The sequence below is a fragment of the Nymphaea colorata genome, chromosome 10 (assembly GCF_008831285.2).
Source record: "Nymphaea colorata isolate Beijing-Zhang1983 chromosome 10, ASM883128v2, whole genome shotgun sequence".
In the NCBI taxonomy this organism is placed as follows: Eukaryota; Viridiplantae; Streptophyta; class Magnoliopsida; order Nymphaeales; family Nymphaeaceae; genus Nymphaea; species Nymphaea colorata.
Window position 1 is genome coordinate 24,658,361 of NC_045147.1, and position 16,586 is coordinate 24,674,946.

At 41.8% G+C, this 16,586-nt stretch overlaps 1 protein-coding gene and 1 long non-coding RNA gene across 4 annotated transcripts; one reads left to right on the plus strand and one right to left on the minus strand.

The window, feature by feature from the left end:
- Positions 1–1,199: 1,199 nt before the first annotated feature.
- On the minus strand, positions 1,200–8,847 carry LOC116262217 (flocculation protein FLO11-like). 3 transcript variants are annotated; one of them, XM_031641361.2, is made up of 11 exons: positions 8,591–8,847; positions 7,660–7,772; positions 7,364–7,546; positions 7,157–7,268; positions 7,037–7,070; positions 5,469–5,506; positions 5,350–5,384; positions 5,124–5,276; positions 2,178–4,735; positions 1,592–1,666; positions 1,200–1,476 (listed from the first exon to the last, which is right to left on the minus strand). In XM_031641361.2, exons 2-11 carry the CDS (start codon positions 7,728–7,730, stop codon positions 1,412–1,414), a joined length of 3,324 nt encoding a protein of 1,107 aa, XP_031497221.1. In that variant the 5' UTR covers positions 7,731–7,772; positions 8,591–8,847; the 3' UTR covers positions 1,200–1,411. The 3 variants fall into 3 exon arrangements, with proteins under 3 accessions (XP_031497221.1, XP_031497220.1, XP_031497219.1); XM_031641360.2 differs by having other exon boundaries at positions 7,660–7,832; XM_031641359.2 differs by having other exon boundaries at positions 7,660–7,870.
- A 172-nt stretch (positions 8,848–9,019) lies between these two features.
- Positions 9,020–10,981, plus strand: LOC126410443 (uncharacterized). Its single transcript, XR_007574423.1, has 3 exons — positions 9,020–10,207; positions 10,286–10,417; positions 10,540–10,981. It is a non-coding gene; the product is annotated as an uncharacterized LOC126410443 (long non-coding RNA).
- The last annotated feature ends 5,605 nt before the right edge of the window (positions 10,982–16,586 follow it).

The following is a 16,586-nucleotide window of genomic DNA, read 5'->3' on the forward strand; positions in this document are numbered from 1 at the left end:
CGTGTGGCCTCCAGGTTGAATTTTTGACTTTTTAATGCCTGCAGAGTGCCTAGGTTTCGAAGAGTTACCCCCACACGGCAAAAGGAAGGCACCAAGGAAAGAAGGCGTGGGAAAGGTTGGCAAGTCCGATATGTTGTTACGGGGCCTCGATGAATCTCGAGCAGAAGAAAGAAAGGGCGGATGTATATCTTCCAAAATAAAATAATTCTACATGTTAACATTAGATCAGTTAACTTTGATTGAATGATTAAGGCTTATAAAAGAGGGTAACTGGAAATGTTTGGGGACTCCCCCCTATCCGCAAAAAATGAAAAAATGATGGCAGAGTAAACTTGCAGATTGTATGAGCTGTTCTTTACTGAAGCTCCATGACTTGGCTGAGTTCAAAGTTAGACCAATTTGTCCTTTCGAGGAGGAGGAGAAGGTGGTACGTCGCGTAGAGATGGTCTGGGTAGCCCAGGAGCGGGGAAGGGTTAAGATCGGGCCTGCCCACGAGCTACCCGCTTCTTCCCTTGTTCACAATAACGAACCAGTTTCCCGAATTCCTTAATGTGGGGAAACATGTAGCCTGGGCTGAATTGGTGGAAAGGTTTGACAAGAAGAGGAGGTAAGAAGAAAAAAAAAAGGGGGATCTAATTTTACCCCGTTCCCCCATCCAACTCAATCACAATATCGCACCATGTTCGTACACTATCATTTGGACGTTGTTGAGGAGGCATCGAAAAGCGTGTGATTTTGCCTCTTCCTGAAAGTTTGGAAGGTCAGGGAGAAAAAAAAAAAAGGCTGCCCGGTGACTTGTACTCCAGGCTTTCTTCCGCACCTCCCGCCCCATATATTCAAAACGTCCGGGAAGGTAGCCGTCTGAAGCAATTTTATGCCTTTGCCACACAGACCACAGTGCAATGCGCTCCCCAAAACGTCGAAGACCGTCCCAACCTTAGTAAACTGGTTCGATTCTAACGTCCACAAGCAGGCAGCTACAGCACTGCGCTCCCTTCATTTAAATATGGTTTTCACCATCGTTTCATTAGGTCATCAAGTGCCCCATCTCCATTTCTCCATTATTCAGTTAGCAGAAGGGGACGTTGTGCGAAGCGAGGGGGAGCGACGTCCTTCCCAAGGGCGTTACAAAGGGAATATGAAAGCTTCGTCGTTTTCCAAAAGAGTGACTATGGGAGCTTGTGTACAATAACCATTCGTATGCAACCGTTCATCTTTAGATTGGAAACAACGTGTTACAGAGATGAGCATATTGTATATACAAGACCTAACTCTTACACAAAGACATGCAATACCAACTCTGTTACCAATGGACGAAGTACTAAAAGCAAGGGACGCAGAAAACATCCTGCATAACTTGGCCCACTCAGGTAGTCAGCAGATCTCATCTAGGCTGGCATCTAAACTCATATCAGCGTATCTTTGCTTCATTTCCTTTGCTTCTAAATGTCGACAGAGAGAAGAATGATCGTGATGCTGTAAGCACAGAGGAAAACACAGTCAGGTATGACATTCTAGAACTCGAACTCCCACGTAGTAAGTAAAGACTAGCAGAATAAGCATCACGTTTCTGCAGTTCTGGCATAATAACCTTTGCTAGAGGCTGCAGCTGCAGAAGAGACTTGGTCCTCTCTTAACTTTGGGGAGGAAGACTGGGTAAAATGTTCTGAAAAAAAAAAACGAAACCATAAAAATCTACAGAAGTGGTCCCACCATGCAACACCAACACATTGAATGTACTTTTCTGCTAAACATCTATAAATGCTTTATCAATTCAGACCAATTGCAAGGCACAACAATGTCTAAAAGGAGAAACACAGAGAAAAACAAGATTGATGAGAAAGAAACAAGACTCCGCTGTAAAGCAGACTGTATTGAAAGGGTCAAACAAATAGGATCTTGTGCTAATCAAGCATATTTGCCATTGAAATAATTACCCCAAATATGTTGCCGAGCATCAGCGAGACTTGAAATTCAGGTTCAGACATTTTTGTGGTCAATAAAAATCATTAGGAGGCCCCAAAAGGAAATAGGTGTTGATTAGAAATTGAAAATCGAGTGAAAGGATATGGCAACTTTGGATAATCATCCATGCACCACCAAGGAGTTCAGTAAGACAAACATGCACACTTTGTTCATTACAACTCATCAATAATTATTAAATGGTAAGGACTTACTTGGTACGTATTCATGAAGGGCATTGTACTCCAAACTTCGTTTGCTTGAGTTCCCTCCATCATAGCTTCCTTGAATCACAGCCTTCTGGTGCCCAAAACCTTTAACATGTGGTGCAGATTTCCTCAGCAGAGCATCAATATTCCTTTTATTAAAACCTTTTGGCTCATCATTGTCATCCTCGCCTTCTGACAAAACTGGCGAGCTGCCCCATCCTGTTGTGATACTATCACCACCTCGATTCTTCCTAGCAAACTTTAAAAGTCTTTTAAATCCCTTAGGTGAATCTTTCTGGTAAACCAATGCTGGAGGATTCTCTGCATTGCCCCATTCATTTGCTATCCCAGCTTCACCACTATCTGCCTGAAGCATTTGTGATAAAGAGTGGCGGACCCGAGGGCTCCTCATAGACAATTCTGGAGTAACAACTGTTGGTTCTGACGGTGCACTTTCTTGAATGAGTTGTTTCTCTTGCTGATCCATCTGAGCCCATATCAAGTCCGTCACATCCTCTTGTGCATTCATTTGCTCAATACCTAAAGGAGCTTCTGCAGAAAATGTGGCTTCTGTTTCAAGAGGATCATCTGCTTTAGAATATAACTGTTCTGTGACATCATTCTTTTTGTTGTCAGGTTCAATAACATCTGCAAACTTGTTCAGGATGTTGTTGCAGTCTCCCGATTCAGCTACATCCATTTTCAACTGATCTTCATTGATTTCTGGCAACTGAGAAGCATCCACATTTACATCTGCTTGTGATTCCTGAGCTTGGGCAAGGTTTACATCAGCCTTAGATGAGTCTGCAAGTTGTGCCACTTTTGTTTTAACAATGACAGGCCCAACTCCAGGGCCAATTCCTGTTCCTTTACGCAAGAAAGGCTTTGATTCCAATGGTACTACACTGCTTTTCTTGGTTACCTTGTTGTAGAAGTTTGGCTTGGCTGAGTTCATTGTTGAGTCATCAGTGGCTGAAGGGACATGGGAGTTTACACCACAACTATTGCTACTTTTTTTTATCAAATTACGCTTCTTGTTGTCCTTGCTCTTGATGGTAGGTTTTTCTTCACTTTGAACTTTTCTGGTTGTATTTTTAGAATGTTGTACTTGTGATCTTTCCATTCTTGTGTTTGTTCTGGTTGGTGATGGAGCCGGTTGTTGTTTCTTGCGGATTGGTGCAGTGGAGGTGGACATAGGAGTGGGAGTGTTGGAAGTTTTACTTGGTGTGGTGGAGGTCCTAGGTGATGCCCCTGATGATGAAGAAGTACGCATTGCAGATACTGGTGATGATCTGATTGGGGCCTTTCTCGAGATGATTGGCTTCGAATTTTCACGTTTAGGATTGCCTAACAGAGAAGAATTTCTTAGAGTTCTTTGAGATTGCTCTAGCTGGTCCTGTTTGGCACTAGCATGACCAGACTTGTTAGATGTTTCTGCCTTCCTTCGATCAAGATCTTCTGTCATTGCCCTGAATTTCAACTCTTTTTCTGCCCTTTTTCCAGCATTCTCCCCTCGCAGCTTTGCATCCCTCTTTTCCTTATATTGTTCAGAGAACCCACCCTTCTGTGCACTTGATACATCTAGGATATTTTTGTTTGCACTATTTCCTGCCTGATTTTGGTTCCCAGAAGGCTTGTTTTCAATCATTTTGAGCACCACTTGGTTCAACTCCACGTTCTTCTGAAGATTCCATTCAGACGATGTCAGTTGAAGGTCACAATTTTCGTTCACTTCAGGTGCAAGTAATCCAATGGTACCATTTTTGGCAGGTTTACACTCATCTCCATCAGTAGCATTATCTGTCTCTACATTTCCAAGACTAATCTTTACTTCAGAACCACTGGGAGGATCCCCCTCTGTCTTTTCTTCCACTGAGCTTTTGAGCAGAGAATTTTCTGTAACTTTCTGAGAAAAATCACTCGAAGTATTGTCCTGAATGTTTGTAGAATTATCTTCCATACCTGCACTCCATCTCCTTAGAACAGATTTTTTTGTATTGATTAAAGAAGCCCCAATCTCGGCAGAAGCTCTTCTCTTCTGAAAGTCTAAGTTTAGATCCCTCTGTTTGCTTTCAAAGAGGGATATAGCATCCTGGACACTCATACTCCTAACAGAATTTTCAGGTTTTTTAGGCACCTCCTTTGGGTCTTCATCCTCACTACTGTTTTCAGTTTCTCTATTCATAGCCGCTATCCTTTCCCTTGCAGGATAGAATCCTAGACTCTTAATGGTTAACGCTGTTGATCTGCGAGACCCAGATCTGCCAATCTGGACTCTGCGCATTGGGGATGCTGACCTCCTTGGTGATGCAGACCTCATCATTGGCCGACTCCTTTCAGTAGGATTATAACTTTCACCACTTGAATCAGATGATTCATCACTGTCAGTTGGTGTCTGCCTCCCATCAAGGTGACCTGATACTGAGGGGGTTGCATGTAGAAGTTTCCTCATGTTGGTTCTATCTTCATTATCACACATTGTACCAGATGGGGAGTGGCAGTTATCTGAGACATCAACTGCTTGACCATGTTGGCTCATAGAGAAGTACTTCAAAATCAAACTCCTGGTATATAAAACATTAAGCAATTTTTTATGCATGAAAGGTAATACTATAAATCCTAATGCAGGCCTTTTTGTAAATATAATTGAAAGACACTATCATCTACTGAAGGTGCCGTTTGTACACACACAAATGGCAAAAGTGCTCAAAAAACTTTTCTTGAAAATTGCACATATGCATGGTCATAAGGAATTAATCACATGCACATAAGACCAGCCTGGTACTTCAAAAAGTCATCTGAACAAAGGACCTATAAGATGTGGTACTGTGTAAACAAGGAACATAATATCTAAAATGGACATGATCAGAAAATCAGATATTGAGAAACAGTGGCACATATAATTTTCTAAATGCATAAGAAAAGCAAATTCAGGAGTCTACAGATAGTTACTTTAGTTCCGTTGATCCAAATGATTGAGTGAATTCAAGTAAATCAGCAAGTTCCTGAAATGAGCAAGGTCCGCCTGCAGCTTGATCTAGTGTGCTGGTCAGCTCCTCCCTCAAAGTTTTTAACCGCACATCCATTGCATGCAACAGTTCGTTTCTGGATTATGGTTTCGTGTGTTAACAGAGGCACCGAAGCAAAGCATTTTAGGCATTCTGGCTAGAGCACTTACTTTGTAGCATCACCAGTGGTTGCCACACCATTGGCCTGTAAGTGAAACAACATGTATTAGACAATCACAGTTTGAGTTACAATGATGGGGAAAATAGCTTCAGTGAGCAAATGATGTACCTTGTCTTTTAATCCCAGTCCTTCCAAGTAGCTTGTATCTGTGAGCTCAATGAAAAGAAACAAAACTTAAGCTGAAAATTTGTAAGAGCACACACTTGCAAGGTGGTAACAGGGCAGCTGAAACAGGGATCACTATTTTTCCCCTTTCAACCAATACTCAGATAAATGTGCTTATGGCATACAGAAGGACTCTTAAATCATCACAAGCTAGCCTTACAATGTTTAGGATATTTTCAGTTCAAGTTACAAAATGCAAATTCCACTTTTGATATTCAAATCCTCCCTCAAGAAATCTTGTCTGTGTCTTGTACCCCCAATAACATTTTATGCAATATAGACCAATATTTATGCTACTTAGGTCTAGATGGCCCTTTTTTCAGTGCAGCAACAGGAGGAAACAGCATTCAGTCACAAGACTTTCTCAACTGGCAGTGTGAACCCCAACCCCAGGCCTATGGTCACTTGAAGCAGGGCTATTACTGTTCCTTTTTTATTTATGATTCTAATATTGCGACTTTGGATCTTGTAATTGGATCTGCAATCCAAAACCATTATGTTAGTTTGCAGCGCCCCTCCCCACCACCAATTTAAAGGGCATGTTTTCCCTTTTTGAGTCATAAGCTTATGTCTAAGAAACCTGATCTTGTTTAGTTGTTCTTTGCATTTTGTTATTGTTTGATGTGATTCCTGCAGGGACTAGAGCTAACCCTCTAATCGCTGCATCATCAATCAGATTGAGCTGGATTTCGGTCAAACAGGCATGGCCTGCTCCCATTGTGCTAACCCCCTCAAGTGCAGGATCTACATGTCCCTTGAAAATGTTAACAAGCAGATGATCAATGGGAATGAAACGTTGTAAAGGAAAATATAAAGAACAAAAGAGCAAGTGTTATCGCTGCAGCTATGGAGATCCAACCGTGTCTGTTAAGCAGGGCTCACAATAGCATCTCTTGCACAATTTCCAACCAGCTATTTTCAAGCACAAAAGCTTTTAACTTGGCCGGAGTAATGGAGACATATTTTCATCAACAGTGGGAGCATAATCACCAGTATCAGCATGGATCGTGCTGCAGGAACCAAGTTTGAACCTTTTTGTCATGATCTTTTCGCTTTTTACAAGTTATAATAGAGGCTGGTAATTTGAGAGGACGCAGTTTGCCTTCAAATGCATGAATTCCAGTATCATAAATTCGTAGTAAAATGAACTAATGATATACAAAATTTACAAAAATCTGTAACTAAGTAAAACTGCCAAAACATACATATCATATTATTGCTTCAAAGCTACCTATAAATAAAAATGGTAAACAACAATAATAGAAAAATGTTGGTTTGGTCTGAAGCCTGTCAAACTAAAGAATGGAAATTCTGCATGCTCCTACCCAGCATTTTCTGTAAGGAGAATCATGCATATTTTGATTGTTCTCTCTAACAAAATGGAAAAACCATCATAAAGTGATGAATGGTCTTTAAGAATAATGACAATGAAAATGACAAAAAAAGCAATTCTGTTGGATTAACTGAACAGATACAGAGAAAAAAAAAATGGTGGTTGATAAGAAGTATACCTGCAGCTCGACTCAAGGATTGTTTCCCATCACCCTAACAAATTAGATGAACCTTTCATGAAATGTGTTTTACTTGAGTTGCAAAAAAGATAAAAAATAAAATTACATAAACTGATCTACCTCAGCATAAAGAACCAGATGAAATCTCCTAGCTTCCTCCAACTGGGACATTTCGTTCTGAAGTTCACAAGCATGCCTCAGTAATTGTGATGCACCAACGACATGAAAAAACCTACAAATATCACTCAATTAATCAAGACAAACTAATAAGTAATAAGCACACTAGTGTCGTCAAGGGACGTGGTTTCCATGAGAAATCAAGTTAACCTGTCCAAGGTGTCTTTCGTAAACCAAGAGGCAACCTTGGGCTCCTGAGCAGGTTGCAGTGTGTAAATCTCATTTGTTTGTTGAAAGTGAACTTTGGCAGGTGGCAAATGCAAAATTATCTGTTCTGGAGACCCTAAGGCCAGCAGTTCTGTCTTCCCTTGGTGACATAAGTATACCTGATAACTGCCGATCAAGAGAGCAAAATTCAAGAGGTGGGGCATAATAACAATAATAAAAATAGCAATAATAATGATGATGATGATGTGATGACAATGATTATTACTATAACCATGCACCTGTTGTTATCTGACAAATATTTAAATGCAACATAGTCCAGAGGCCCATCAAGACTGGTCCTTCCTTCCATCTGCAAGATAGCTTGACCACACAATTGGTCCAAGGGTAACTCCTGCACGGTCAATGTAGCACAATAATATCACGTTTCTCGACCCAGGCGGCTCAGATACGCCTGCATCACATGAGATTTGTGAGCATGAACATCAACACCTGAATCATAAAATATTCTACGGCGTCAGTTTTCCTAAAGAAAACATCGATAAGTTGATCTAAATTCAGATAACAACTCGGCGGACGGAAGGACAAGGAAAGAGCAAAGTAGAAACCACCAGAATTATATCCCAGATAAATGAAGGCCACCTATTCTAGACCCGGGGAAATGGTTATAACTTATAAAAAGTCCCAGCAAATGATACCTTTCCTACTTAAATCTGTAATAAGAAGCTGAAAAATCGGAGAATCGTCTTGAAACTTCCTTCATAACGAAGGAGGAACAGACGAAGGAAGAAGAAAGATGAACTCAGATCTGCAGCTGAAATAGTCGTGAAAAAGATAAAGAGGATCCCGCTAAAAGAAACATTTACAAATTTCATGGGCAAGGAGAAGGGCTTCAGTTCACAGCCCCAAACTAGATCAAACAAATACGCAACATTCTTCAACAATTTAATGGTGAATGCGGGGAGCGAGATGAGTGCGGGTGTCCCGGCGCTACGATTCTGGGTTCCTAATCGAAGTAAGACCAATTAAAGCATGATGAGGAGGCTGGGAGGAGAGGAAAAAAACAAGGTTTGGCCCTGCTCTCTAAAGAGTTGCCCCCGAAAGGATCAAACAGGTCAATTCGGAGAAGAATTTCAAGGCTGAAAGATCAAATCTTGAACTCTATGCCCACAATAGGTAGGCAGGAAGAAGAAGAAGAAGAAGAAAGCATACCTTCAAAAAGTTACTGCAGGAAACCTTAATGCATCACATAGTTTCCTGATCGAGGCAAAAGCCAATAAATTTACGCCAGACAGCAGAAAAATTCAACGTCGTAGTAGAAACTATGCCTCGAATCTTAGATGGATCTAAGAGAGAGTGAGAAGCAACAGAATGTGAAACACTGGAAAGAGGGAAGACAGGGCACTTCAGACTGAGAGTGAACACACCCTTCTCTTTTATCCTTTTTGACGTAATTCTGTTAAACCTCTACACTCCTTTTACATCCAAGGGAACGGGGAGAGAGATGTTGCTGAGGAGGAGGGGACCACATAAAAATAGATGAGGAAAAGGAAAAGTAAAAAAGATGAAAAAAAAAAAGAGAAGAAAGTGAGAAAAAAACAGGAAAAAAAAAAAGCTGTCAGCCTTCAGATCGCACCACCACAGGCAACAACTGTAGTGTACAGTTCGCACTGTTGTCGTTGCTCTTCTTCTCCCCTTGCCGTTTCTACAAATACACATGCTCCCCTTCTTCTACAAAATGTCGTTTTTGCCATGCCCGTTGCAGCAGCTTACCCGCGGCCGAGATGGTGTTCCCTGAGACTAAGAAGACGGGAACCCCGACTCTCACCGTCGTTTCCAGCCTCCCGTCACCCCTTCCACCACGGTGGCAGCAGCATTGTCAAAGCACCGGTAAAATTGGACATACTAGATTCCGGGGAGTACGTTGGACATACGGAGGTTTCTTAAGCTCCAGAAAAAATGAATTTACACGATACTTTTTCGGGAAAAAGTAACGGTACGACAAGAAACGTTTTAAAGGGCAAGGGCAACCAGCTAAGGGCCTGCCCTAGCCACGGATTTAGACGGTAAAAAGCTTCGACGGTAGGACCGTGGGGCCGGGCGCTGACTAATGACCGCTACCGTAGCTTTGCCTCGTCGCTGACAAAACATCAGCGGCGTACACAAGCGATACGGAGTAACGGCGATAAGGCTTTCACCTCAACACTCTCCTTCCGGAAACGGAAAAGATGGCTTCAAAAGAAGGCGGCGGATCGTCCACCGAAAGCTGAAAAGAAAGGGAAAAAAAACAGAGAGCAAAGCTCCGCTATTCTCCTCTTAATCAGCCCCATCAACTCGGGTTGGGTGGTGGAGAAGCCTAAAGTCGAGTTGGCAGGTCCCTTGTCCCTGCTATAAAGAAGCGTGTGTGTGTGACGGTGATATGGACAATCGTATGAGGAGGTTGATGATGGATATGCACAGCAGCACAAGAGGAGACGGTGCACGTCCTGCTACGACCGTCGGCGTTTTCCTACATGCGCCTCCCAAGGAAAAGAAGAGACCATCTTCCATCATTAATCCAACTATGAGAGTGCATTGAGTATTGGACGCGGTTTTTGCTCCTATCAGCCTTTCACCTCATCAGCCCTTTTATAAGGGGACCCGCATTGTCTGACCATATCTCCTCCTACTCTGGCGGGTCAATGGATGTGTCACCTCTCCCCCCGGAGCACACCCTCTCGCCCTTCCTCCCCCTTCTCTCTCTCCAAGCCCTCCACCGGCTCCTCCCCGCCGACGTCCTCCATGACTACCGCCATTCCCTTCCCCTCGACGACCCCCCGCATCTTGAAGGTACCTCTCTCTCTCTCTGACCCCTCAGAAAAATTTTCAGGCTTCCCCCTAATTGGATCCATTTTATGGTTTTGTAAGCCAAGGAACTTTGAGGTATTGGAGATGCTCACCAGATATTTGATAACCTGTCTCAAGGGAGATACTAGATTGCAGGCTATTCTCAGACACATGTTCCCAAGTGTACCACATTTGGTAAGCGTATCCCAATTGGTAAGTTCATCCGCCCCATGTCCATCTCTAATTCTTCCCTGTAGTGATTCCACGCCATTGTAAGTTCCTTGTATATATAGCATTGGTCCTTGACCCTTCTTTGCCCGTCTGGTTCTAAATAGGAGTGTCAAGTCGAAGTTTTCTTGTGGATGAATCCATGAAGTGAAGGGTTTCGTTTTATCATTTAATGTGCACTGTGGAGATAGTATGGAAGATCACACATCTGCGCATATTTTTGCGTGAGCTGCTTGGTCTCCTCAGGTTTGAATAAAGGATAATCTGCTTCGTCAGGCTATTTGGGCACATTTGTGAAGTCAAAGGCAGAAGATAATCCAATGTGTTACTGGTGCATCTTTTTGGTTCTCGGTGCTTCAAGAATGTCTGATTGGTGTAACTTGACACCTGCTGCACAAAAGGGTGATCTGTCCGCTAGTTTCATGGGTGGAGATGGACCACCTAGAGATGCGATCCTTAACTACAAATAAGGGTGGCCGACCAGTATTGTTTGTTCGGTGTTTAACAAGGAGCACGAGACCCACCGCTGCAAGACCGTGGCTTTCAGTGACTCAGTCCACATTAACATGAGCATTCTTTCCTATCAAACATCCTCTAAGTGCGTATTTGACTTGCTGGAACATTGTGTTCCTCCGAAAAGTGGGACCCACCCTCAACCCGACGCATGTTTCACACGTTTCTAATCCACTCGGTCCGACATTCCTCCCAAATGGGTGGAAAATGAAGTACTAAGGATGTATTCAGATTCAGATTAGACGGGAACCAAACTGCTTAAAAAAACCAATCGGATATGGAAAATAATTTAACATCTTATTAAGAAATCGTTTTGGATTCAGATCTAAGAAATGACACCCAATCAGGTTTGGTTTTTAAATAAGCATCCAAACATGTCCATATTCTGATTCAGGTTCATTCAATAGCCATGCATTTTGCTAGTCAGTTGTTAACATATCATAACACAATCTGGATGGCGATTTGGATACAGTTGTGAATTTAAAAATCAAATTTTTGTTGTGAATTTAAAAATCGGAATCTGACATGGTATAGAATTTTTTTCGTTGACATTGGAATCCAAATTCAAATCTGGATATGTCAACATCTGACAAATATGGTAAAGGGTACATCCGATTCAAATTTGATCCTTTGACATCGTCACACAGAACAGGCACAACCCAAAGCTGTGTTATAACTTATGGCCTGATGCTGCATGCAAACGCAGACCAAAATAGATATGTGATGTGCTGTGCCTTTCTTCCAAGCATTATAGGAATAATTACTGGACATCCTCACAGGAGCTCCGTAAAGGCACTTCTAACCAGTTGGGAAATTGTACATAGTATAAACATGTTATTTATGGATACTGCTTGATGGGCCACGAGGATGAGGAGACAGAAAGCTGGAGCGATTGCATCGTCAACACTTATTTTTCCTCTTTAGTGACAGCTTACAGAATATTAGTCGGTATAAAGCTTGAAACTAAATGTCCTTTCTTTTTCTTCACAAAGGAAAAAAAAATCTACGAGGAAACGACATCCAATGTTGGTACAAAATAATACGTGTACGCAGTTGTTAATGTGCAACGCTTATCTGTTCTTCTTGATTGTAATCCGAGGGATAGGTGGTCTATGAGGTGAAAAGGTTAACGTGGCTATTGAAGAGCCCCAACAGCTTTATTGGCGTTGAAAGGATCTCCAACAATGTTGTCAATGTTCTTCTTGAAAGTGAGTGAACATCATAATGCCATGTAGGTTACGTTTTTAACAGCTTGATGGTTTTAGCACCTTAAGATGGCAGATCAGTTTATTCTAAGTCAGAGTTCCTCCACCTGTTTGAGAATGGTCCTTCAGAGGGCAATCCACTTGATTCCTCTTTTTTTTGGCACCATTCTTCTATTCTTTGGAGTATGATCTAGTTAATTTCAATGATCTGTCTTTTTTTGTTTAGTTGCATTGTATTTAAGTGCTGTTAGTTAGCTGGCCAGTCCCAGTTCAGCATATCCAAAAGTTGCAGTAACATGGAATGCCTACTGGTGCTTCAGTGTTGCTCTTTTCTCTCTGCATTTAGTTATTTGGTTGAGAATGCACGTGAATATGTTGTTTAATGGGTGATACCTTTAAAGTGCTTGGTTCTTCTCACAATTTTTTTCTTTTTTGGTTTCTGAAGTCCTCTAGAAAAGTAGTATTGAGGTTGAGGTTAGTGGTTTTTTTACTGTTAAGCTACTCGTTAACTGAAAGTACTGCTCTAACCCTGTCATACAGTGAATCTGTCTTCTCACCATTGACAACAAGGGCGAGAGTACACACTTTCTGTCATGTTACCAATTCCTCTGTTATGGAAGTTGGCATGCCCCTGATGAGAACAAGGAAGGGTGAGTCCACCAGAAATTTTACAGCATGGGATGTGGATTTTGGAAAAATGAACTATTTTGGAACTTGAAATTCTAAGGACATGGGAAGTAAATTTTGGTAAAAGAAATTTTTGACACATTGGCTGCAACGTGTTCGTATTTGAGAATTGAAAGAGAAAAGGTGATGTTTTTTGGTGCACATTGAGAACCATTTTTCCACCCTCATGGGGAAAAAAGCTTCTTTCTTCTCAAAAGAAGCTTCCCCTTGCAAAGTATATTACAGGGCATATGCACTAATATGTTATCATTTAATCTAGTATATCAATCATGTATGTAATTTTTTTGCAAAATTCATTCTAATAGGTCCCAAAGCAATTCGAGTGACCTTGGTCCAGGTTCGAAATATTTCCTTCAAAAACCCCTTCCCCTCTTAAGATTCCTGTTGTTTTCATTATGTTGTTTTTGTTCATTTGAAGAAATTGATCCAATCACACCGTAGGATGCCTATTGACATTATTTGATGTTGTTTGAAGTTGAAGATAGTCAGGAGTTTTTTTCATTTTTGACCATTATATATGGATCTTCTCATGCAAAAGGAGCTTATCAGAGGGAGATAATACAGCAGCACAAAGTGGAGCCAAACTGGGGCTTATGATTTGGTTTGTCGGTTATAGAAATGAAGAAAAAAAAAATATGAAAAATGTTGAACCGATATGAAGAGTTAATGAGGCAGACATTAAACAAAGTTTCGAATGAGGTAGGCATTGTTCTTGTGTGTGTGTGTGTGTGTGTGTGAGAGAGAGAGAGAGAGATGGGTGAGTTGGGGCTAGGGTTCCATTTGGTCTTCTCCTCCATGCAAGATCCATGAAGCGAAGCAACGTCATGAGCATTGAAAAGCGAGTGCATTGTGAAAACACAAGCAAAAGCCAAAGATTTGTGATCCTTAATGCAATTCACTTGCAAAGCGTGCTTTACTCGTGGCTTTGTGAGTGCTTCGTGGGCTTTGCTTATCAATTGATGTAGGTGAGTTGGAGGCTGCTAACCTCATTGGTCCAGAGCTGTGGGAGGAATGCCCTCTGTTTTTTCATTGGTGGAGCTCATGGACAAGTGTCAGCTAACTAACTAGCCTCCACATGCCATGGGCAAACATTATGATGGAAACCACGAAATTTGAGGAGGCTGATCATCTGCTTTTGGAAATTGAGCTCAGCAGCAGGAAAGCCTGCGTGTGAATCTCGTAGGACAGCTGTGGGACATTTAGAGAACCTTTCTGATGCATTGATTAGAGTTCATCACTCTAATCCTGCGAGAAAAGCACCAGAAAGTAAAAAATGAAAGGGAAATTCAATAACAAAATGGCAATTATGGTTTTTTTCATCAACAGTTTGCCCTAAACGAAACAAAAGAGGCCTTTTTAAGAGCCTTGGCCCGTAGATCTGAACTAAAAAGATCCAAACCCAAAAGAGCATCAATAACCAAATAAGCCAAATCAAAAGCCTAAACAGATCCGATCTATCTCTAAACCACATTGTGTCACTTTCAAATGCTCAGCTGTTTACTGCTTCGTTGATGGGCTCCCAAGGGTGAACATCGAATACAAGTATGCCTTTTAAGGTATCCAAGCATCACTGAGGAGTGGATCAAAATCTTCAATTTGCAACCCTTGGGAAAGGGATTTTCCTAGTTGATGTTGGGAAGAAACTGATGGAGATATAGAGGAAAGGAGTTTGGCATGTTCCAAGGAAGCTACTGGTAGCCAGTACATGGAAAGCAGCTAGTAGATGGTTTTAGGGATCCTGTCTCAGTAGATCACAAGCTAAATGGTCCAACATGGATCAGACTTTTGGAGCTTCCCCTTAACCTACCGCAACTCGTGGTTTTTCAAGGGTTTGCTAATGCCATCTGATCTAGGGTACTTGGTGGGGATTGATCCATACACCAGAGTTTGGTCAAGAATGGAGCTTGCCAGGTTATGCATAGAAGTTGCCATAGGTTTCCATTTGGAGATGGAAATTGAACTCAAAGAAAAGCAGTTTCCAACTCAGTGGGAAAGCAAGCATTCCACTAATACACCTCCCAAGGAAGGTGATGCAAACTAACTTGCATATGAACGAAAACAAACCAAAGTACTTACATAAGAAGACAATAAGGAATACAGTAACTTTTAACTTCATTCGGCATCAAGTGTATACAAAAAGAATCGTCGCCCATTTATAAGGGCGAGAGTAGCAACAGGTCGGGTCCTGTACAAGTGCCTGGCCCAAACAGACCCACATAAATATCACATGAACATACGTACAAAGTGAATCACAAAATAACAAAATAACATATGTAACTCAAAATTACAATTCAACCCCTGGTCTGCCTCGAGTATCTACGCAAAGGCACCTCCTCTCGTGTGTGCTCTGGGTCCATAAGGGATCCCATGGTTGAAGATTCATGAACTGCACTGATGCCCAAAAGTAGAACCTGAGGCATAGAACTGGACCCAGGAAAGTGACGGGTCTGGTTCGCCCTGCATCATTCTCCCCTGGTTGGAGAGAAGTCGTTTCTAACGAATCATTGTCACCAGAGTAGGGAAACAGATCAGAAACATTGAAGATCGGTGAAATTTGCCAATCCTCAGGAAGCTCAAGTAGATGCCATTTTTCCTTAGACGTCGACTGATACGGAAAGTGTCATATTTCATAGGACTTAACTTACTATAGGTACCAAGAGGATATCGCTCAGGTCGTAGGTAGACCCAAACTTGTTGACCCACTTCGAAGTTGACATTTCGACGACTCCGACCAACACGGGACTTGTAGGTTTCATATCTCTCCTAGAGCTTCTGTTTCACTTGACTATGGATATCAAGCATATATTCAATAGCATCTAGTGCCGCCGGAGCATGCTCTCCAGCACCTGGTATTGGGAATAAGTCAACAACATTGTTCGGGGACCAACCATAAATCACTTGGAAATGAGTCTTTCCATTGGAACGGTTGACTGAGTTATTATACGCAAATTCCGCTTGAGGTAGCACTAAGTCCCAAGTTTTTGTATTCTCTCCTACGAGACACTTTAATAAGTTTCCTAGAATCCTATTGACTACCTCGGTTTGGCCATCGGATTGAGGGTGGTAGGCACTACTGAACTGAAGTTTAATATTAAGCAGAGACCATAGTGAACGCTAGAAATGACTCAAGAACCTCGTATCTCGATTTGATGTGTCCATGAAACCGTGCCACATCTTTGAAATAGTAAGAGGCAACCAGTGATGCATATGTTGTCCGCTTGCAGGGAATAAAAATGACCATTTTTGAAAATTTGTCTACAACCACCAAGATTGAATCTACTTTACGAACCATCTTGGGAATCCCAACAATGAAATCCATAGAAACATGCTCCCAGGACCATGGGTAGAGGAGTATACAATCTACTATTTGACTATGCCCTTTTGCGACTTGACAAGTATGGCAACACTAAACAAATTTTATGGCATCATTCCTCATCTTAAGCCAATAGTAGCGTTCATCCATCAAAGAATATGTCTTATCCTGCCCAAAATGTCCTGACATTTCATTATCATGGAGTTCTGCAATAAGTTATAACTGTAATGAGTATTGAGAGATACATAGCTTATTCCCATGGAACAGGTAACCATTGTGAATGAAAAATTTAGAGTCCAGGGGTTGAGACGCATTAGTGCACTTAGACCAAATGTGCCCACGGAGCAGGGAGCCATTGTGAATGGAAAATTTAAGAGTCCAAGGGTTGAGACGCACTAGAGCACTCAGATCAAATGTGGCTAAAGTCCGAGTCAGC